Source organism: Lithobates pipiens, unplaced genomic scaffold (genome assembly GCF_037356315.1).
Source record: "Lithobates pipiens isolate NorthernLeopardFrog02 unplaced genomic scaffold, aLitPip1_a1.2 Scaffold_13, whole genome shotgun sequence".
NCBI classification, from domain to species: domain Eukaryota; kingdom Metazoa; phylum Chordata; class Amphibia; order Anura; family Ranidae; genus Lithobates; species Lithobates pipiens.
In genome coordinates, this window is record NW_027507718.1 from 78,974,926 (window position 1) to 78,999,999 (window position 25,074).

The 25,074-nt window shown below is 41.2% G+C and overlaps 1 protein-coding gene across 4 annotated transcripts in view; it reads left to right on the forward strand.

The window, feature by feature from the left end:
- BNC2 (basonuclin zinc finger protein 2) overlaps window positions 1-25,074 on the forward strand; it is a 793,258-nt gene that overhangs the window by 724,674 nt on the left and 43,510 nt on the right. For all 4 annotated transcript variants that reach the window (XM_077475239.1, XM_077475236.1, XM_077475237.1 and 1 more), the window contains one exon: window positions 21,472-23,435. In XM_077475239.1, coding sequence (XP_077331365.1) covers window positions 21,472-23,435 — 1,964 coding nt within the window. The remainder of the gene's footprint in view (window positions 1-21,471; window positions 23,436-25,074) is intronic.

The window sequence follows — 25,074 nt, forward strand, 5'->3', positions numbered from 1 at the left end:
TTTTGCAAATACAGCATGTTTTGCCCTTATTGGCATTGCTTCTGTGTGGATGCCCTACTTTCCTCCCAAAACCCACTGAATGATTAATTGCTTCAAACCAAACTGGCTCAAGTATGTATGCGTGTACTTATCTGGCTCTGGATATACACTAGAACACTAAGCAGGAAATAACGTCAATGGTCATATGTTTGTAATGCTCTTGGTATACATAACAAAATAAACAAATACATAACAATATACCCTTAGCTAAAAAATAATAATTATATATATATATATATATATATATATATATATATATATATATATATATATATATATATATATATATATATATATATATATATTAATGATGTAAGTGTAATATACAAAACTTTCATCATTAAAAATGTAACTACAGAAAAAAATATTTTGACCTCATCTCAGGCCAAATACTTACATTCCAAGGGTAACGAATAATCCTCAAGCTCCAAAACCACACTACATAAATATCCTGCTTTATTTCTACTATTGAAATGCTCCCAAACCTTCCGCATGAAAGACAGAGAAGAAACCAAATAAAAAAAAAAAAGTCTTTGATTTATTAATTTCTAGTGGATTTGATCTGCAAATGTTTCCTATCTTTTTAATTTGAGCAGTATGCAGAGCCGTAGAAGCTTTTAATTATGTGTTTTGTGTAATGTGGCCCCAAATGAAGGAGAATAAAATTAAAATTGTGAATCAAATAGTAAATCTAGGTAGAAGCAAAAGGGAGCTGTAGCGTAATACTAATGGTTTTGTGTCTTTCTGGTGTCAATAATAGCTCTAATGACATTAAGTAGAGGGTCCATTAGTGTATTCTCTTCAGTACTGTGCACCATAGCAACACATTCTACAACCAGAAAACAACTTTTATTTAATGACATCTCAGTCATTGCTTCTTTTTCTTCTAAATGCAGTCTCATGTACAGGAAAAAATATTGGTGGGCTCAAAAAAAAAAAAGACTGACAGTTTTTTTTTCTATTGAATAATGCTCTACCATGTTTGCTTCTAAAACAAATGCCTTGCTTGTTCATCAATCTCAGTATCTAGTAAAGTAAAAAAAAAAAAATAGAAAAAAACAACATAAAAAAATATATATTTTTCTTTTTTATATTTATGGTATCAATGTTGAATAATAAGCAGGGAGGAATGCATGTTTTTAATGCATTTTATTCCATTTTCCTATAACTGCATGAAATCTCAGCTTTCCACACTTTTGTGTTCCTGGAGAGAGTGGATTTAGTATTAAACTGTAACATTACTACATACGCTGGCAGACTTTACAAGTACTTTCCTGCAATTTTATGCTGATACTGAACTTCCTTATATACTGTAAGTTCATACTCTGTATTGTTGATAGCATAGTGCTTTTAAACACATTTTTTCACATAAAGACTAAAAGAAAAGATAATCTGATAGCTAATTTAAAATGCTACTGAGAAATAACTGCACATAATAGGGTCCTACTAATCTATCGATGTAAGACGTTAAAGAAAGATATGTATGGGGCCATCTGAGCAGTAATGCATTTCGGGCCTAGTGTGTAAAGGAGTCATACTAGAGGCAGCTGTCTTTTATGCCGACTGCAGGTGTCAATACTCATTGATGTTTTGCTGACTTTTAGATGCTCTCAGTTCCATTTCAGGCATATCCAGTGGTCAGCAAAGTGTCAGTGAGCATTGACACATGCATACATCATAAAGATTTGTCTCTGTGGTGAACACTTTTACACACTGCATCTAGAAAAGAAGGAGAACTCAGATAATCACATGAGTATTCTCAGAACCTTTTCAGAATGAGCCTTTGTGGTAACTGCGCAGTGATGGTTACTTATTTTTGCAGTATCTTATCTTGGATAGTCATTTTTTTTTTCTTACAGAGTATTATAGTATATGCAAAGTATACAGTAATTACATTTGACAATAAAATAACAAATGTTTAATTGTATTCAATTGTATGCCATTCTGAAGCCAGATATTAAACTTTCTTAGGTTCTGATTTATACTCAACCACTTAAGGACCTGGCCATATTTTGCAATACAGCACTGCGTAATTTTAACTGACAATTGCGCAGTCATGCAACGTTTTACACAAACAAAATTTATGTCCTTTTTGTTCCCACAAATAGAGCTTTCTTTTGGTGGTATTTGATCACCTCTGTGATTTTTATTTTTTGCGCTATAAAGAAAAAAATAACAACAGTTTTGAAAAAAAAACAATATTTTTTACTTTTTGCTATAATAAACATTGAAAAAAAAATTATTTCTTCATCTTCATCATTTAGGCCAATATGTATTCTTCTACATATTTTTGGTAAAAAAATAGCAATAAGCGTATATTGATTGGTTTGCGCAAAGTTATAGCGTCTACAAAATAGGGAATATATTTATGGCATTTTTATTACTAATTTTCTTTTTACTAGTAATGGCAGTGATTTTTTGTGGGACTGCGACATTGCAGCAGACAGATCAGACACTTTTCACCATTTTTTGGGACCATTGACCAGAGCTAAAAATAGACACTGGTTACTGTATAAATGTCACTGGCAGGGAAGGGGTTAACACTGGGGAACGATCAAGGGATTAAGTGTGTCCTAGGAAGGTGTTTCTAACTGTGGGGGAAATGAACTGACTCTGAGTATAGAGAGATCGCTTTTCCCGATCACTAGGAACAGCATATCTCTATCTGCTTCCCTGACAGAACGGGGATCTGTCTGTTTATATTGACAGATCCCCATTCTGGCTCTCTGAGGAGCGATTGCGGCTGCTGGCCACACACATCTGCTCTGGCATCGTGCCCCCTAGAGCTCTTAATGTGGTCGATGTACACCTACGGCGATTCGCGCAGCCGTGCCAACCTACTGCAGTATAATGATGGCGGCTGGTTGGCAAGCAGTTAAAAAAAAAGGTTATAAAGGGATCAATTTTACAAGGTACAAGAATGAAGGGCTTTGGATTATTATTATATTTACTGATTGCTTATTTTGCTAGCGAATTATTTTTTGTTTTAACTTTAGTTTTGTCTGGATGTGCACATGTATGTATAGCCTGGTACACTATGAGTACAGCGGCTCCGGTCAGAGCCGCTGTACTAGCTATGCAAAGTTAGTGCAGCGATCTCCCACACTGAGCTGTTGTGTTATGACAGGGGAACAGCCCTCCCACCAGAACAGTCCGATCAGTGCTTTCTGCCATTGGCTGAAAGCGCTGATCAGGAGGCAGTCGGCTACTGGTTATCCAGCATGCTCGTTCGACAGAAGCCAGCCAAACGGTCAGACAGACTGGCATAAACGCGGGCCGAATGTCGGCATTTTTTATTTTTTTTAACTGGACGATGTCTCCCTACATTTGGCCTGTGTGTACCAGGCTTAAGTATATGTATATATGTATGCATGCATATACGTATGCATATGCATATGTATGTATGTGTAATTGAATAACAAGATTTTTAGCAATTAGTATAATATATCAGAATTGTTAATTATTGTATTGTAATTTTATACTGTAACTTTATGCTGATGGGAAGCTAGATAATTTATTATTATTAATTATGGAGAAGGGGTTGAATTAAATAAGAAGGTACTTCTTTCCACTCCTTTTTGGATATGTAAACCAAGTTATTGTTTTGTTTTCAGTTTTGTGTATGTTTTCTGTGTGTTTGACTATTACTATATGATTACTTTGCTATTTCTTTTTTACGTTTATATTTTTTTCATGTTCAAAATAAACTACTACTACTACTTATATTAGGTGAGACATCATTTTTTGTTATACACAGTGAAAGATCCATTGTGTACCTGTAGTCAGTCAGACATGATCTCAGAATCTAATACAAACATTTTGTGACCCAAATGCTCTTTTCCCAAATGGATTATGGTGAGCAGTGCAGGGGAATTTCTTTGCATAATGTCCCTCACAAAAGATAGCAATTGGTCTTCCAAGCTGGACTTTCTATAGACTGGACGTTTTGCCAATAGCATTGATAAAACTGCTTGTACAAAACTTGATTTGTGTAATTCCTTTTGCTTAGTGCCCTTATTGACATAAAGTTCTACTTTCAAACACATGAAATACCACTTGGGAACCTGTACATTCACATTAGTCCCTGTCCTCAAGGATTTACAATGTAGGGTCCCTATTTTACAGTCACACATACATGCATACACATCCTATGGCCAATTTAGACAAGAACCAAATAACCTACCAGCATGTCTTTGGGGTGTAGAAGGATGCCTCTGCAAGCACCAGAAGAACATGCAGATAGCATCCCGGGTGGGATTTGAACCCATGAAATGTCAACATTACCATTAACTCTGCAAGCAAGACATAGGAATGCCGATTCACAGATGTCCCATACTGATATGGCCATGACATGTTTGGCTTGGTATTGGCATCTAATATTTTTGGACAGGTGAACATTTTACAGAAGTATAATAAATGATCACATGAAGGATGTAAGTTTGCTCCCACCATAATGCAGTTGTAGAGTTAACAACAGAAAACAGGGAAACCCTACAATGTATTGTATTGCCTGTAAAGTTCATAACCAGAGAGAATCATAATCTATTAACATGTCCTTCCCCATTTCGTATTTTTAAAAAGTTTGTAAAGGGTTGGCAAGGCAAACGATTTCTTTCTATTTCAGTAGCAGAGCAGTTATGCACACAAATGTGTACATATTTATAATCTCTCATGTGAGACAGTTGTGTTCCTACAACTGTGTTGCAGACGGAACACATTGTTATATCCTGAAAGCACTTACAGTCTCGCACCTCGGTGTATTCCCAAGGAGGCTCAGAGCCACTGGCATAGACAGTACACAAAGCGCATGTAGCTGACATCAAGGGCTGTTGCACTTTCGGAGCTTTGTTGGTTCAGCAAAGCGTGCAGTCTCATGTGAATGAAAAGTGTCACCAGAATCTCCATTTCAGACAAAGCTGCTCCTGCTGAGGCTTTGGGGACATGCTGCCACTCACTGATGTAACAGAAGCCTAGGGAGGTGATCAGAGACTTAAAAATCCTTTATTTTCTTTTAGTGATGTGTTTTTTTTTTGTTTTGTTTTTACTATACATGAACTCTGTAATGTAGAACAAAGAGCAGAACACAGAAAATTAGTTCCTGAAATATACAGTTGAAGAATTTATTTAGAATTGTAGAATTTATTTAAGAGCAGTGAAGTCATTAACCTTACCATCATTTTATATATTATATGAATTCTGATTGTATATTCAATATATTCAATTCATATATATATATATATATATATATATATATATATATATATATATATATATATATATATATAGACAACACTAATAAAAAATATACTTCAGCATGAATTAGTAAAGACGAATTATTGATATTGATATTGATTGACACACACATGAGCTGGCCTGAATGACCTACACAGAAAAGCCACTGATGCCTGAGAGTTGGAGATCGTGAAGGAACAGGAAGGTACCCATCTGAACAGACCCATGTAATCTAAGTGAGTAGCGTCTGTATTTGGGTCTGGTGAACCAGTTAAGCGGAGAGGCTGAGGAGCAATAGACAGAACTGTGTGATAAAAAAATGTGAGGATGTTTAAAAAACTTTTGTATTCATTATGGCAAACAACTCCTATGTGGGCAGAACATTGTGTCAGTTTGCCGTATGGATGAATAAAAGTGGGCCAAAAACAACCATAAAAGGCATTCTGCTAAAGGGACTGAGCCCTTGGAAAATCTTTCCACATAAAGTTAAAGCGATTTTAAATCTTTAAAACTTTTAAATCTTTAAAGTGATATTAAAGGCTTTCTTTCTTTGTTTTTATACTTTCCTTCTCTGTGTAATAGTTTTGCACAGAGCAGCCATGATCCTCCTCTTCTTGGGTTCTGCACCAGCGCTCCTGGCCCCTCCCTCCTGCCCAGTGCCCCCAGAGCAGGCTCGCTCCTGAGCAGTGGCTTTGTGTGTACATTTACACACAGAGCCATGACTCAGCCTCACCACCTCTGTCTTCTCATTGGCTCACTGGCTGTGGCCACTGGCCAATGGCTCCTGCTGCTGTCTCGCTCAATGAGAAGGGGGAGTCCCAGAAGAACCAAAGCTCTTGTGCACATCACTGGATAGAAATGGGGCTCAGATAAGGAGGTGTTTTTACCTTCATACATAAAATGCATTAAGGTAAAAAAAAAACGTTGAGCCTTTAGAACCACTTTAAATTATTTTTTTTAAATAACAAAGATGTTATACTTTCCTGCTCTGTACCATGGTTTGGCAGAGAGCATCCCTGATCCTTCTCTTCTGGGGTCCTCCACTTGGCGCTCCTGACTCTTCCTACCTTTGCGATTTTTGTCATAAACACAAACACACATAACACAATTTTAAGCCCACAGTATTAATCTCCCAGGTTTACATTCTGTATTCAGGTGCTGGCAGAGATAGAGCACATCTAGCTCCAGGATACAATATAACATGCAGTTACTGCTGCACCTGTATTCAACTCCAGTGTGTAGTGAATGAAAGACAGGCTTTAGCTCAAGTCCCCATTCATTGGTTTCATGCACATTGGACTTAATCATAGAGGTACAGCTGCAATTAAGCCCAGTGTGGGTGAAACATGTTAGAGTGGCTTGACCAATGGGTAGAGACTTGAACTAAAGCCTGTAGTTGAATACAGTGGTACTTGTATGCTATGAGCAAAGACTTGTTATAAATTTACTGCTGGGACAGAGTCTCTTACTAGACCACCCAAAATCTACTTCTACTCTACTCTACTCACCTTCCCTGCACTTCCTTGACACCTGTTTCCTTAGAGAGTCAAAACCTCTGTCAGAGCTTACATCTTATTGCTTCTTCTCTTATGTGTTTGGGCATGGGGATTAGACCAATGGAGCAATGGAACTGTAGGGGAGTGGGAGTAGGGTACATTTGTGGTGGGCTAGTAAGAGACTCTGTCACTATGTCAAAAATGGGGGCAAAGTGATACAGTATCTTTAACTCAAGCAAGACATATATCATGGGTAGACTGTGAAATCCTTTTCAAATATGGGCCTATGCCAAATGTTTATAGTGGGAACGACAGAAGGAATTATATGTAGTGTACATGGAATTATGTAAAAGCACTACTTCCTTCCTTTGCTATTAAATGGTATATTTGTCATCCTCAAGTGTTTGGGGTCGCATATACACAGTCGATTTTTTGCAGCAAGCTCCCTTTTCAAACAATAATTGACCTTTGAGTGTGGTAGACCATCCCCGATTTGACCTTTGTGCTTGTGTGCACATTTTTTTTGTACTAAGCCTATTAATAACATGATTACCATGATCCTATGTGTTGATTCTATTATATCCATGCCAGTTTTAAGTAATGACATGTTAATTTGCTTATTTTCCTGTCTGTGCAATTTACAAGCCAAGACAGCAGATATAAATTTAGCCATAGTAAATTCATTTACAGTGACACAATGGCAGATACACAGAGCAGAACCCTTCCTATGAGATAAAGTGGACTGAGTGACTTATGCAGTAATTAGGGGATAATTGTCATTAACCTCGCAAACAGTAGTTTACCCATATTGTTTCAAAGGCTCCAGGATGCATAATGACAAGGTAATCTGTCAAAGCGCTAGGGGGAAATATTAATGAGATTTGTGCAGGCCTGTATTGAAAATATGCAGAAAGCGGCCACATTAAGCTAATTGGTGGATGAATATACACTTGTAAAAGTGCTTCTAATGGCACGTTTGCTTCTCTCCAAATGACTGCTGTTAATGTGGAGAAGTGGGCTGCTCGGAAAGTCAGGACTGCTGGGACGAGAAGCATATTAATATGTACAGACACAATTATTAGTATTGTATATTGTTCACTGCAGGACTGCAATATTACCTTTAATATATTTATTGAGCATTTGTAATATATCCTGAAAAGATTTCACTCTTGATTTGCTTCAGATGTTTAAAAGAATCCTAGATGCTGATACATGCAATAGGTACCAAGTGATGACATCACACTAACTTGCCAAGCTTTTACAGCACAGTAGTTTGGTAGACAATCACCTCAGACAACTTTGGGATTTATGGACCAAATATGTCTAGAAGAAAAGTTGTCTTGCTTATGAATGACATCCAATTAAATGCTTTCTTTCAGTGTTATTTTTTGTTTGCATTTTCACAGGGATACCCAGTATATTCATTTTTGGCACCAAGTACCTAGTACCAAAGTTTTAAGGACTGGAAAGTTTTTAAAAATCTAATACCTTACCCCATTCACTGCTGATCTTAAGTCACCCAAACCCTAAGTCTAATAATTGCATTTAAAACATAAAACTTACCACCTAACTGTACCTAAAATGTAACCCTACCTGCAACCTTAACATAACCATAATGTCCTAAATCTTAGCCCTTGTACACATGGTCGGAGATTCCGACAACCAAATCCGTCGGAGTAATTCCGACGGATTAATTCCGAAAGAAGTCCGGAAGTGATGTTGCATACACACGGTCGGACTAAGTTGTTGGAAAATCCGATTGTACATAACGTGATGACGTTATTTTGTTACGACGGGACTACGTTCAGGCTAGTAGCCAATAGCTTTGGTCTAGGATTTTGATCTGAGCATGCGTGGCACTTTGTCCCTCGGAGTAGGCTACACATGATCGGAGTATGTCCGATAGAAGCATTTTGTCAGAAAATTTTACTGGGCAAGTTGGAAAACTTGGTCCATCGGACATTCCGACGGAAACAGTCCGATGCAGACCACACACAGTCGGAATATCCGACAAAACGGTCCGATAGGACACATTCCGTCGGAATCTCCGACCGTGTGTACAAGGGCTTAGACTTAATTTATAGGAATAAAAATCACAGCCCTAGTGATGAATCAGGTGCATTTGTCATATGATGTTACTTATATATCAGAAGTTAATTCCCCTGCTTGATGGTACACAGTTGTAGATTATTAAAAAGGTGCAGACACAAGTACTATTATATATGACACTGAAGTAGCAGTTGGTTTATTTATTCAAGGCCTAAGTATAGTATACATTTCCTGTATTCTTGTATAGCACTTTGAGGTCAGATTTGCAGCTGTCACTCATGCAGGTGTTGGATCACTTGACCCAAACTTTTACGTTATAAGGCTCCTTCTGAAATGTAGAATGCCTGTGGCTCTCTGCAAAGCACCACTGCTAAGATGTGTATAGTGGAACTCCCCTTCTCAGTACATTTGAAATGTGGAAAGAAATGTAATTTATATGCTAGATTATGGTGTTATGAAGCCCTGGCTTCCGCTTGGCTTACATAGGAAGCAATTCGCCTTCCTCTAAGATAATGTAAAAAAGTTCCTGGAACCTTTGTGCATTCAGACTTGATTTAGCTGAATAAAAGCTTAGCTGAAGCTGCCCAACAAGATATACGGTCTGGGGTGTGGTGGTAGATTGTGGACCAAAGGATCCTGAGGAAATGGCCAGGGATTTCTGGTAAAGCTAAGATTTTACACTGAAAAACAAAAGAGAGGGAGGCAGGAGAGCCCTTATAGTGCAGTAGATCAACTAAAAAACAAGAATGCAGTACCTCCACAACAAAAAGAAAGGTCAAAATGGATTTACAATGGTTGAGGCTGTGGTCAGACAACTATTGGGGAACACACAGCCTTCCTAGTGTGCAGGTAAAGAAAACCAGTCTCCACGCAGGGTCAGTGTGGTCGCTCTCTATGCCTCGGACATTCCCATCCTGGGTGCTCTAGGGGAGTTCTCAGGTGGGTGATTTCCAGAGTGGTCCTCGCTACCAGCTGATATTAGACACCAATGTTATCACCCTGAACTGAGGAAGTAGCAATTTAAAACCACAAAACACACTTTATTTGGTGAAATACTTATGACTTGTGCCTATCCTTTGAACAACCTCATCGGGCGCCTCTGTCAATTAAACTACCTACGGGACTCTTTCTACTACAACAAGATATGTTACTGTTATGCTTTGTTCACTTGTGTGGAAACATTTTGTTTCAAGCTATTGAGCCCTTTAAACAACAAGCTGTTTAGCAGAAGGTAAGGAAATAGAGGTAACATGAAAAAAGACCTCAAGTTCAACCTACTGGCTAGATAGATAGCTACAAAATAGAATGCAACATTTCATAAGAAAATATATTTTAAAAAGGCTTACTTTTTAATCCTGGACATAATAAAATATACATCACCTTTAAATCATACACAGGGAAAAATAATTATACAGCACAATCACCACCCACGTCTTTGCTGAATCGAGTCCCAGTCACCACACATCTGTATTTTCTTTTCTTTAATGGGAAATTCAGGTCACAGAAACATTCATGCAATTTAAAATTCAGGGAGATTTTCAGCTGCTGGGCTGCTTACATTTATCATGAGTTTGCCCAGGACCCACAATGCTTGTTTCGGCAAGCCCATCATTGTTTGAAAACTTTAGCCCAGTGGGGAAAGTCTAACTTGTTTTTGTATCCCCAGACTATATGGCAACAGATAGGCAGCACATGCAAGTGGACCTAGGCAGGTGAATGCACTTAGATTGCCTTGCACAGCTTATATATGGTTTTAAGCTTGAAGAATGCATTTCCAGTGATGGCAGGTTAGCTTTGTAGAATTAATTAGAGGGAGCAGATGTGCTGTATTACACACACATTACTTTATCAATCCTTATTGCTGTGCTAATATCAGTAGTAAAAGCTGTACAGTATATAAGACCTACACACAGATGTGATAAACTGGAAAGGCTTCACGTGTTTTTACAATGGCCCAGACATTCACCTCACATCTTCCAATCACACCAGCAATTGTTCTCACAGCTTAGCTATGCTCTGGAATCAAATTGCAAAGTAGTCACATTCTTGAAAAAGCAGTAGAATGCAAATTTGTTAGAAGTCTCCTCTTCATGGCTTGATATAGTGTATACAACCCTGAAATACTACACATGCTGTATATTAATCATTTTTAATTTTCAAGGTCATAGATGGTTTATGTAGCTTTGTGTGTATTTGTGATGTTATCCAATCAATCTAAAACATATGGCCATATTATTTTCTTATATTCATGGTGAATTTAGAAAATCAATTAATAACCATTCACAAAAGTTGAACATCACACATTTATAACTCAGTCCAACCAAAGCAGATATTTCGGTTTCAGTCGATGTTAGCAAATTCAACCATTTCTTTTACCTCAAGGGGGTTGAGGTGGCAAGATCCCTGCTCTCAATTGCCTATCTGTGTCCAGCTGCTGTAGCCATTATCAGCAGCCTCACATGCCCTATTTATTTGTGATTTTTTTTATAGCAAAAAATGTAGTTGGACAAGTGACTCTCCAATACAGGGTGTACAAAACCTTCGACTTAACAGCATTAACCAGAAATATCAGTTTTTGGAGGACTGGACCTCTAACGTGAGCTAACAGTTCAGTTTGTGAAAACATTAATGAAGATAATGAAAGTATACAAAATTAGTAAAAAAATAATACCTGTTTTTAACCACTTGCTTACTGGGCACTTAAACACCCTTCCTGCCCACTTTTTTTTTTTTTCACTTACGGCCGCTGCAGCCATTCATCTCTCCCCTCTCACACGCTGTCTGTGTGAGGAGGGAGAGCGGCGCTGAGAGATGATCTCATATGTTTACATATGAGATCATCTCTCATTGGATAGGCCGATCATGCTGTAAAAGGCCGTTAACAGCGATCTGTGTTTGCCTGTCTCCGGGGGACATGGCAAACACAAAACTTCCCCTATGCGGAAGTAAACACGAGGATGTCCAGGGACGGCCTCCCGGGTGAGAGCGTCTGCTCTATAGCTGTCATTCAGCTATAGAGCGGGCGGGAAGCGATTAAAAAGCCTTTAGATGATTCTCTTCTTTTTAACAACTTACAGCACTGAATTCAGTATGAAGTTAATTTTTTTATGTATCAGTTGACACTGTGAGGTTGATTTACTAAAACTGGAGAGTGCAACATCTGGTGCAGTCTGCATAGAAACCAATCAAGTTCCTTTTTTTTTTTTGTGAAAGCTTATTTGAAGAAGCTAAAGTTAGAGGCTGATTGGCTACCACGCACAGCTGTACCAGATTTTGCACTCTCCAGCTTTAGTAAATCAACCTCTAGGCATCTACTAACTATATTGACTCGAAAAGGGACACTGACTGTTTTTAATTTTTGGCATATGGCATGTATATCAGAAATAGTCCTAGCTTCCATTTCTTATAAAATGTTAAAAAGTGATGTACCTTTCAGATCTTCTACATGCTTTTACTCTTGAAAGTACTTCAGTGAACCCTGTGTTTGACTCTTTATGCAAGATATTAAGCTGACAGCCTACATCTTCAAAGCTAATCATCTTGCACTCATCCCTTGCTTCAGACGTGACTCAGATGTTGGACAAAGTATGTCCTTATGTCTGGGTCACATCCTCACACATTTTATCCTTGCCTGCAGGTCAGCTGCAATCATATCATCAGTTCATGAGAGGAGAGGACTGCACACTACATTGTCTTAATAAAAAAATCTTCTTTTGCTCTTCAAGATAATAAGCCCTGTCCAGAGGTCATCTAGCAGATGCTGTTAAGTTTTTGTAACACAACGGGGTGCAAACAGCAATAGAAAAAATATTGGAAGTACACTTAATTACATAGCATTTGAAAATGTATGTTTGTGAGTTAGGTAACATAATCCGAGGTATAATGTATTAAATGTTGAAATAGTGACAGATGTAAGGATTTTTAGAAATATAATGCAATGCTTTAGTAGAACCTAAGGCACACATAGTAACTTGCTTTCTATTGAGGAATATCATCTTGAATCTGTGGTAGTAATTTTTGAAGCTCAAAGAGCTGGTGTACCATTTTTCAGTGTTCTACTGCCACAAATAGGACCATACTAATAAACTTAGAAAATGAATCAGGTTTTTTGACATAATGTGATGATTGTTTACCCATGTATTCATGCTGCAATAAACTATAGGCCAGCTAACTGGTAAGAACAAATTACACATTTTTGGAAAAACCTGCTCACAAGATAGGTTAGCTAGAATAAAAGTGTCAAAGCACACCCAAATCTTTAAATTAAAAAAAGGAAAAAGAATACACCATGTTATTATATATTTGGAATGTTGTACTAAGATAGCAGGTTTTTTCTTTTACAAATTCCAACTTTATAACTTCAGATTTGTTTACTTTATAGATTATGGGATTATGGACTAAAGCACACAGTAGACAAACAGCCAAATACACAGTATAAATTCATATGTTAGAAATGTTTTCTGCCAACAATTCTGTTGAGCCTGTTTTATAATGTTTACAGTCCACCTTCTGACACACACTAAAGCCCAGTCCTAAATGGTTACGTTGTCAAAAGGTTGACTGGATGCTGAAGGAGCATTGGTTCACTAATAAGGTCATATATCTGCTCTCTCCTCCAATCAGTAAGTGTAAAGTACAAGACTAGGGTAATATTTGGGCTCCAAACCAAGAGGTAATTTAGCATGTATACTCAGGGCCGGTGCTACCACTAGGCGGACTAGGCAGCCGCCTAGGGCGCACTGCCACCTAGGGCGCCCGCCGGCCGCTGGTTATCCTACTCCCGCACTGTCCATAGAGCTTGCACTATACACCAGGCAGCCCTCAGAGCCTCTGACATGTGTGAAGCAGCGCCCCAGGTCCCCGGTCTCCGGCCCCACCCCCCGGTCTCCGCGCTGACACATCAGTGACATAATATGTGTCCGCACTGTCCAGCACATCCCCCCCCGACAAGTTTGCAGCGGCCATCCCACCCCCCCAGCCCGCTCTCCACTCTGCGCTCTGACTCAGAGCGGAGATAGTTCTGACTTCTGAGTAATAGTGACATGTGTCCAGCAGCACCAGCCCATCCCACGCTCTGCGCTCTGACGTGTGTCCAGGGGCGGACTGACCCATCGGTCATTCGTTCGCCGTCCGAGTGCCCGGACCCATTAGGGGCCCGTGGCCGGCCCAACGAGAAGCCCCTTAAAGCGTCTGTAATAATACCGCTAACAGCGCGCTGCTTCCCGCCGGCCCCTCCTTCCCTCCCGTCCGTCCGTCGCAGGTGCATGCACTGTACACTACATCACCTAGGACAGACGAGAAGAGAGGAGGGGCCGGCGAGGAGCAGCGCGCCGTTAGCGGCATTCTTACAGGCATTGTGTGAGTTGGTTAGTGAAACTTAATTTTTTTTACTGGAGGGCCGCCATCGGAAGGAGGGGGCACTGCAATGGGGCCTGGGCCAGATTTCAGTGAGCTCTCCCCCCTCCCCACACTACCCCCGTTTGCTCTCCCAGTGTTCCCCTGTGTGCCCCCCAGTGTGTGTGTCCCCCAGTGTTCCCCTGCCTGTGTGTTCCCCTGTGTGTCCCCCCAGTGTGTGTCCCCCCAGTGTTCCCCTGTGTGTCCCCCCCAGTGTTCCCCTGTGTGTCCCCCCCAGTGTTCCCCTGTGTGTCCCCCCCAGTGTTCCCCTGTGTGTCCCCCCCCCAGTGTTCCCCTGTGCGTCCCCCTGTGTGTCCCCTCCCCAGTGTCCCCCTGTGTGCCCCCCCTGTGTGTCCCCTCCTCAGCATTCCCCTGTGGGTGTCCCCCCAGTGTTCCCCTGTGTGTCCCCCTGTGTGCTCTTCCCCCCGTGTGTCTCACTGTGTGCTCCCCCCCAGTGCTCCCCTGTGTGCTCCCCCCCAGTGTTCCCCTGCGTGTTCCCCTGTGTGCTCTCCCCCCCCCGTGCCCCCCTCCAGTGTCCCCCTGTGTGCTCCGTCCCCCTGTCTGCTCTCCCCCTCCCCACAGTGTCTCACTGTGTTCTTCCCCCCAGTGTTCCCCTGTGTGCTCCCCCCCCCCACAGTGTCCCTCTGTGTGCTCCCCCCCAGTGTACCCCTGTGTCCCCCCCACAGTGTTCTCCTGTGTGTTCCCCCCCAGTGTCCCCCTGTGTGTTTCTCCCTTCCCCAGTGTCCCCCTGTGCCCTCCCTCCCTCCCAGGGTCTCCTTGTGTGCTCCCTACCCCCCCACAGTGTCCCCCTGTGTGCTCCCCAACCCCCACAGTGTCCCCCCCTGTGTGCTCTCCACTCCCCACAGTGTCCCCCTGTGTGCTCCCCACCCCCACAGTGTCTTCCTGTGTGCTCCCCCCAGTGTCCCCCTGTGTGCTCCACCCCCCCACAGTGTCCCCCTGTGTGCTCCACCCCCCCACAGTGTCCCCCTGTGTGCTCCACACCCCCCACAGTGTCCCCCTGTGTGCTCCACACCCCCCACAGTGTCCCCCTGTGTGCTTCCCCCTCCCAGGGTCTCCCTGTGTGCCCCCCCCCCAGTGTCCCCCTGTGTGCTTTCCGCCCTCACCCACCACAGTGTCCCCCTTTGTGCTCCACACCCCCCACAGTGTCCCCCTGTGTGCTCCCCACCCCCCACAGTGTCCCCCTGTGTGCTCCCCACCCCCCACAGTGTCTTCCTGTGTGCTCCCCACCCGCCACAGTGTCTTCCTGTGTGCGCCCCACCCGCCACAGTGTCTTCCTGTGTGCTCCCCACCCGCCACAGTGTCTTCCTGTGTGCTCCCCACCCGCCACAGTGTCTTCCTGTGTGCTCCCCACCCGCCACAGTGTCCCCCTGTGTGCTTTCCCCCTCCCCAGTGTCCCCCTGTGTGCTTTCCCCCTCCCCAGTGTCCCCCTGTGTGCTTTCCCCCTCCCCAGTGTCCCATTGTGTGCTCTCCCACCCACAGTGTCCCCCTCTGTGCTGTGCTCCCGCCCCCCATGTCACCCTGCGCAGGTGTGGCTTGGGACGCAGGGGGCCCCATGATCTTCTATTGCCCGGGGGCCCCATTAGTTGTCAGTCTGCCCCTGCGTGTGTCTAACGACTACACCCCCCTCCCCCGAAGACGCTCTCCTGCACTGGCCGTGTCACACTGGAGTGGAGAGCATAGCATGGCGCCTGGCAGAGCCTGGAAGAGGCACAGACAGAGGCACGTACAGGCGTACACATGAATTTTAGACAGGTTCATGTCCTCAGATACAAGTTTGCTGAGCCCAATACCATCACCTAGTGTGTGGTGAGTAAACACTGTTGCTGTCTTAGATAATAATGATATTGTATATATTGACAATGACATGCAATTTGCAAATGTTATGTGTGTATATGTATTTATATTCACTGATTTGCCAAAATGCCAAGTATGTACCGAGCCCCCCCCCGTGAGGCTGCATTGGCAGTGGTGAAGCAGCATTGATTGGCACAGCTGAGACTGTATTTGATGGACTCAGGTGAGACTATTTGATGGGCACATATGAAACTATTTGAGGGGCACAGGTGAAGGAGCATTAATGGGCATGGGTGTCACTGTGTTTGATGGGCACAGGTGAATTGGCATTAATGGGCAAAGGTGAGTGAGGCTGTATTTGATGGGTATAGGTGAGGCTACGTTTGATGGACGCTGGTGAAACTGCCTGAATTTGTTGGGCACAGGTGAGGCTCCATTGATTGGCATTGGTGGAGTGGCATTGATGGGCATCCCTTACAGTCACACACAGACACCGAAACACAAAATGCATCCCTTACACACACAAAAACCTCTGGTGTGGTCTGGTCCCCTCATTAAAAAGGTGGGGTGTACATGGGCAGGGCAATGGGGTTGGGATCGGGGGTTGAGCCGGGGGGGGCGGCAAAATTAGGTTTCGCCTAGGGTGTCAAAAATCCTTGCACCAGCCCTGTGTATACTACAAAAGATAATCAACTACATACATCATATACATAAAAGGTCTCAAGTAACACATTCACCTAAACAAAATTGTGCAATGCAACTATAAGAACATTTTGAATACAATGTCATATCATGTAATTATAATCACTATACATTTGAAAGTGCTGTCTACTGTTTACTATTTGTGGGGCAATCAAATCGCCAGCTCACACACTTATTTTAAATAGTAGTATTTTCATCTCCACTAGATTTAGGGTCCTGTGATTAGCAACTGGCCTGCTGGATTCTGAACCAGGAGGTCTTGACATCACCACCTCGCCTCTCCACTTCACCCATTTAGAATACATTAGGCCAGTCACTCAGCACAGGACCCATAAACAAGAGAAGATCACTGGAGTAGCGATGTCTACTTCAATGATTTGCATTTTCCAGGAGCATCAGCCAGGTATAGTGTATGCCAGTGTTTTTCCATATTTTTCAGTCACAGCACCTTGAAAAGTATTCTCAGTCTTGAGGCACCCCATTCTAAAGCTTTGTTCACATTACTGCATGATGACAATGTTTGCAAAGTCATGTGCATTCCCGACATGCAGACAAGCAATGTGCCCTTTAGCGAAACTTGCAGGGGTGCCATTAACTCTAAAAACGCAGTGTGTTTTAGTGCATACCAAATCGGTAGGGTGTGATTTTGAAATAAAGGGGGACTTTTTTCACTGTGTTCTGCAAGTTGGGCACCCCATTAAAATGAATGGGCTGCCCTACCTGTAGCACCCAGGTGCACAGATGTGAAGCAAAGTATTGTTCACACATGAGGATGGGGTCAAACCAAGTGGTTATACTGCTATTTTACCACCCCTCAACTGCTCCTCCTTTAGGTGTAGAGGCACCAGCTGGGGTCATATACATGCTGTGCACATGACAAGAAGTATACCCCCAGGTGAATGGGGACAATCTGAAACCGCCCTGCAATCATGTGCATTGCACACAAGTTGCCGTACAGTGGTGCTGCATTTAGGAGGTTAAAAAAGCAATATATCACCTCTTCACCACCTGTCAAATGCCTGGACGGCTTTTCAGAGGAGTGCAGTCTTTGCCACTATGATGAACAGGCCCTAAAAAAGCAGTACTGATTGTGCAGGATTAGGGATCAAGATTAAAAGTAATGTAAATACAAACACACCTGCATGTAAACATACATGCACACATGCATACATACAAATGTGTATGTGAGTACATAAAGACATTTACATACATAAACATACATAAATACACACACATATACACACACATACAGCCTTTTTAAAAAACTGCAGTACTGTACCTGCACATGCACTGCCATGTACTGCACTTCAGAGTACTTCAGGTAGGGGAAAGTGAAAAGATCAGGACTCAGGAAGACATCTCCTTGTTCTACTGCTCTGCATTTTGCTATGATCGAGCTCCTGTTGTGCTGATGTACACTTAGACGGATCAGTGGGAGCTCATAGCCTTTCTTAACCAGGATGCTGAAGCACCCCTGGTAAGATTAGGTGGCACCCCAGGGTGCCTTGGAACTCTGCTTGAGAAAGGCTGGGATATACATAGTTACAGTGGTCCAGCTGAAATACATGGGTATGATTTTATGGACCATGTTTGTCTTTTTAACTTATGCAGGAGTGGATTAAAACCACCAAAGCTATATAAAAACATGAAATGGTAATCTGTTGATCCAACCATAGAACAACCTTTCCTACAAGTGATCTCTCAATAAACTTGTACAATCATTTCACTTTTGTGTTCATGTTTTAGCACTGAGAAAACAACCCTAGAGATAACCTTATCACTGAGGAAAAAAAGCAGTCTTTCAGGATAAAGCATCAATGTGATGAACTTTGCGATGATTAGTTGGCCAGCAGATCTCTGCAAAAAGATCTGTGCATGTCATGGAATGACGAGTTCACAAGACAATTCTTTCACCGACTATACCTTCCAACCCTCATCTAATGTTGATGTGGCTAGCCTTATACTTGGCTGTCAACACATAGTAGACTTGGCTTGCCTTAAATTACCTCTGTTGGTTCTAATGCTAAATGCCTGCAAAATTGCTTCTAAGTTTAAAAATATCTGTTCTGTAATAAATTATTAGCATCATAAACACTAGTAGCTTTTTTTTGTTCGACTGGGCTGAACAAAAAAAACACTGACACCTCAGGATGAGCTGCTTTACTAACTATCCAACGTTAGTACAGTGATCTCCCCTGCAGTGCTGTTCTATTGTGTTTTGACAGGGGGTAACCCCCACCAGAACACTTCAGCCAATGTCTGGGAGTGCTGATCGGAAACCAGTCGACAGACCTTTTTGAGTCATGCCACTCAACAGAAGTTGGCAGATCAGCTTCTTTCAAACCATCTCCAGTACACACGGGGACGAATGTCGTCCGTTTTTTTTCAGAACTGGCTAATGCCGCCCGACATTCGGCCCTTGTGTACTAGGTTTTTTTGTATTATATCTATAATAACTATGTATTTTGGGCAAAATATAATGCCATTTTGGAGTAATAAAATAAAACGTGTTTCTTCTAGGTGCTGCTTGAGTAACTTTCTGTGCACTGAACACAGGGGATTGCTTGTATTTTTTTCAGTGACTACAAGCCATTCTTTTATTGGAGGAGGCAGAAAGGAGGAGCAGATTATGTCATGAACCCTGCCTTGTCCCTGCCTTGTCTTATCAGAAAACACCTTGTATTCATTGAAAAAAAAGATTCTCTGAATTGCGGGGGTGCCAAGTGAGTGACTCCCTGTGTTTGGTATATAGAAAGCAAGTAGCTCGAACAGCAATCAGAAGAGACCAGTGCTGGATGTATTTAGCACAGGCAGCTAGAATGAACTATCCCCTCTAGAAGAGTGCTCATAAGGATTAGATGTAACCAAGCTGGACCAATGTAATTTTAAAAAATGTCCAATTTCTAGAATTCAGCTTCAAACTCACTTAAAATAATAGACTGCTTGAGGAACAAATAATAATGAACTGGGTCAAACAACTAATGTCTAAAGCATCGGTCACATAATTCTTTCACCATGCTGGAAAATATGTGCCTCAGCAGAACTACATCATTTAAAAAAATGAAAAAAATACACTTGACTAAGTAGAGGTTACAAACCTTTTATTTTACATACTTTTGTCTCAGGCCATTAGTAAAATCTGGATCTTTTGTTGTTATCAACCAGCGTAGCTTGGTCGGTGCAATAAGGATGATGACAGCCAAGCAGACTAAAGCAGACTAAAGCTCCTGAGCAAAATTGTTGTAAATGAATTATTGCGAAAAAAAAATTGCATATAATAAGGAGCTTGTCTTACTAAAATTTTTAAAACATCCTCGTTATTTTATAATTTATAAAGGATCTTCTTCTTTTTAAATGAAATTGTGTTCGAGGGACGTCGAATCATTTTGATAGGCCTCATGTAAAATATGACAGAGCCCCCTGGTAATAAATTAGCATCTGTATATGTGTGTATATGACAGTAACATTACCAGGTGCCAACATATTTGAATGAATGCTTTCAAATATTAAATTGCTTTGCTTACCTCATAGAACATATAAAGACTTACGCTAAAGCTTTATAAAACGAAGACAGTTTTAGTATGTTACGGCAATGAATGTGATCATACATATAAGAGCAGGATGAATATTGGCTATGGTGTTAAAAGTGCAGGCTACCATCTCATAAAGTGCTGCCTATACTTTACATGCTCTAAGGAGCATTATTAAAAGCTGTAAAAATATTTTTAGGACTACCAAAATGTTGGAAGACTTTAAAGCAGAATTCCTGTCTGGAAACATGCTTTATTTTTACAATAACCACAGGTTTACTTTCCAAAATACTACATTTTTATTCACATTTAATTTCTTATCCAGACTGTGTTGTTGCTTAGTAACCTTTTTGGATTAATGTTTGTGTGACTGTACTGATATTGCTTGGCACTGGTATGCCTCAAAACCTATATTTGTCTTTAATGATTATGTCACAGCTTTGTTTTTAACATAACGGCGGTTCTTTGAGAAAATACAATGATAAATATTCTATACAGAAAGAAAACATATTGCAAGTGTGAACATTTTTGTGCATGGATATTTCATTCTAGTTACCTCTCTCCTAGCGGAGATGGGAATGTCTTAATTTGTCAGTTAAATATGGCCTTGCAACAAGCAGACAGGAAGTGTTTACTATTCTTATTGCTGAGATATTATAAATTATAAATACATGTTATCAGTATCTCTATTTGGAGGATTGTCCTAATTTTTTTTTTTTGTGGTGACCAGGTTAGTAATTAAGGGAAAACCCCCCCAAAAGGGGACACAAAATAAGGGTTTGACTGTTCATGGGTGTAAACTTGTAAATGCTATTAGTGGCTGCTTTTAAATTGAGAAATGTTTTATGCTGCATAGTGCAGTTCTTGTTACTTATTTGCACAGTATGATATCACATTGTATACTCATTTATGATAAGCATTTTGCAACACAGCTAGATCTCATTGGTAAAATGGTAGGGTCACATGGAGTTAGTTTCAGAGTTCTAGTGATAGATGCTGTGTTTGTTTTGACATTAGTTAATACAATTTATTATGCTGTGATTATAAGTACCACATTTAAATGGCAAAACGTTTCTTTACTAGCTACTTATTAGTAGTACCATGCTCATTTGTACTGTTCAAACAAACAATGATATATTTATAATGTTTATAAGTGTTTGTTTTTATTTTTTATTTTTTTATTTTTTCACATATGTTTGTTATGTTTATTCTAGGATACTGCTGGCAAAGTCCTGGATCGTTGGGCCATTATGTCCCGGGAAGAAGAGATCATCACTCTACAGCAGTTTCTAAGGTTTGGAGAGACCAAATCTATTGTGGAGCTTATGGCCATTCAAGAGAAAGAAGGGCAGGCAGTGGCTGTTCCTTCCTCAAAGGTTGATTCAGACATAAGAACTTTTATTGAAACCAACAACCGCACTAGGAGTCCAAGTGTTCTCACTCACTTAGAAAACAGCAACCCTTCCAGTATTCACCACTTTGAGAACATGCCCAATAGCCTTGCATTCCTCCTTCCGTTCCAGTATATCAATCCAGTCTCAGCTCCTATGCTTGGTTTACCTCCTAATGGGCTTATGTTAGAACACCCTGGACTAAGGTTGCGGGAACCTAACAATTCAAATCAGAATGAATGTGAAGAGACCAGTGAGTCTGAGGTCTCCCCCATGCCTTATAATAGGAGTGAACAACCGTCCAATAGAAATGCTTTGAGTAGCATCACAAATGTTGAGCCAAAAACAGAGCCAAGTAATGCCTCCCCTTCTCAAACCTCATCACCTGTCAATGACATTATTAAATCTGACCATGTCAAAAGTTCCTTTAAGATTCACAGGATGAGGCGGATGGGAGCATCATCAAGAAAAGGCAGGGTATTTTGTAATGCATGTGGAAAAACCTTTTATGATAAGGGAACTCTAAAAATTCACTACAATGCTGTTCATCTTAAGATAAAACACAGGTGTACCATTGAAGGCTGCAACATGGTTTTCAGTTCTCTTAGAAGTAGAAATCGGCATAGTGCAAATCCCAATCCTCGGCTTCACATGCCAATGCTGAGGAACAATAGAGATAAAGACCTTATCCGTGCAACATCTGGAGCAGCTACCCCTGTTATATCAAGTACAAAATCAAGCCTATCTCTAACAAGCCCAGGTCGTCCTCCAATAGGCTTTTCAACGCCACCCTTGGACCCTCTTCTGCAAAATTCACTTTCCAGCCAACTGGTATTCCCTGCATTAAAGACTGTACAACCTGTTCCTCCTTTTTACAGAAGTTTATTAAGTTCAGGAGATATGGTGAGCCCTCCAACATCACTACCTACTAGTCCAATTTTGCCAGCACCTCTGGGGGTGGAACAACCTCTTTCTTCTCTGTCACAAGACTTATCATCATCTGTGATCAACATGTCAACACAGGATGCAAACGCAGACCTGGCTCCCAAGAAGAAGCCAAGGAAATCAAGTATGCCTGTCAAAATTGAAAAGGAAGTAATTGATACAGCTGATGAATTTGATGAGGAAGAAGAAAATCTAGATCATTGCCCCTCCACAAATGACATTAGCCAAGATAATTCTCAAGGTGATTTAAGTCCTGGGTTATCCATCAACAGTTACTCAAAAAATGGCAGTGGCAGATGTATTCTGAGGACAGACACCAGAGCGAACAGTATTACTTCAGAAGACCCGGAACATGAGAGAGATTTTGAAAATGAATCAGAATCATCTGAGCCAAAGTATTGTGACGAACCAATGGAAGATGATCACCTTCCTCTTCATAAAGAAAGTAATGCCAGGTCTATGACAGACAATGAGAAACACTTTGAGAATCACATTGACTGTCATCAGCAGGCTGTTATAAAGGTAAAAGAAGAGTTTACAGACCCCACATATGATATGTTTTACATGAGCCACTATGGACTTTATAATGGGGGTAGTGCTGGCATGGCTGCACTTCATGAAAGCTTAGGTTCATCTTTGAACTATGGAAGCCCTCAAAAATTCTCTCCGGAGGGTGACCTCTGCTCAAGTCCTGATCCTAAAATATGCTATGTGTGCAAAAAGAGTTTCAAAAGCTCATACAGTGTGAAGCTGCACTACAGGAACGTTCATCTGAAAGAGATGCACGTCTGCACAGTAGCTGGTTGCAATGCTGCTTTCCCTTCACGACGAAGTAGAGACAGGTTAGTACATATTCTGGCAATATGGAAGGTTTTCATGTCTTCATTGTTTATTTCACTGTTCAGTTTTCCTAAGGAAAACAGGGGTCTATTTGTATTTTCAAATCCTGGGTATAAATAAATGGGGAATTGCATGATTTTGGAATGCTCCATATCTACCACAAAGTCTTCTGCCAAAGTTTTTACTTCAGAGAGATTCTATAGCATATCTTCTATGTAGGCCTGACTAACCTGAACCACTAGACTTCCTGCTCTGGACAGTTTATAAATCCCCAGTGTTGATATTATTGCAATGAAAATACAATTAACTGATTTACAGCATCCATTTAAAAAGCATTGGTCAGTTACATATCAATGTCTGGCATTATCTTGTTAAAGACAAATGAGTATAAGACCCCTTTCACACTGGAGGCGTTTTTTAGACACTACAGCGCTAAAAATAGCACCTGAAAAAAGCCTCAGCTTCAAACCCAGGGTGAAAGTCCAAGTGCTTTCACACTGGGGCGCTGCGCTGGCAGGGCATCACAAAAAGTCCTGCCAGCAGCTTCTTTGCAGCGGTGTAGGAGCGGTGAATACACTGCTCCTCCACCGCTCCTCCACCGCCCCTGCCCATTTAAAACAATGGGGCAGCACCGCCATACCCTTTTTTGGCCGCTAGCGGGGGTTAAAACTGTCCCACTAGTGGTGGAATAGCCCCGCTAAAATGATGGTAAAGCGCCGCTAAAAATAGCGCGGCTATACTGCTGACGCCCGGGAGGCTCAGTGTGAAAGGGGTCTTAGGATGGTGTCATCAAAACCTTGAGTTAATGAACATAAGCATTCTGGCTGGGATAACCTTTTTCAAATGAGCCAAATGAGCAATCATGTGCATGGAAACTTTTTTAAATTACTTGAAACACGAATGGGGTTTTTAAAACAGTCTAGGCCTTATGCAAACTAGGCTCTTGTGAAAAGCCATGTGTGTTTTGGCATGTTTAGATGTGTTCAGGCTTGTCAAGCATTTGGGTGTTTATTCATTTCATTAGACAGAATATTCATTTGTTCTAGTCATTGAAATTAATAAATTAAATGCTCAAGCCTAGCATTTAGGTGCATTTAGATGCATTTACATGTGTTTAGGCGTGTCAGGAATTTTTTCTGGCCATGTTTCTTTTCTGAATGTGTTCAGATTTCTACCCCTAAGCACTCCTGCTAAACTTCTCTAAAAGCCTACGTGTGCATGGACAAATAGGCTAACATATAGGGGTGTTTAGGGGCAAAAACAAGTCAAAGGCATGTAAATCTCCTTTGATACTTTACTAAATAAACACAATGTTTTCCAGGCATGAACACACTATGGGGGTTATTTACAAAAGGCAAATCCACTTTGTACTGCAAGTGCACTTGGAAGTGCAGTCGCTCTAAATCTGTGGGGTAGATCTGAAATGAGAGGAAGCTCTGCTGATTTTATCATCAAATCATGTGCAAGCTAAAATGCTGTTTTTTATTTTCCTTGCATGTTCCTTGCATGTCCTCGGATCTACAGCAACTTTACTTCCAAGTGCACTAGCAGTGTAAAGTGGATTTTCCTTTAGTAAATAACCCCCAATGTTTCTTTCTGTACTTCTTGTAAATCACAGAACTAAAGCCTTGATTATACATA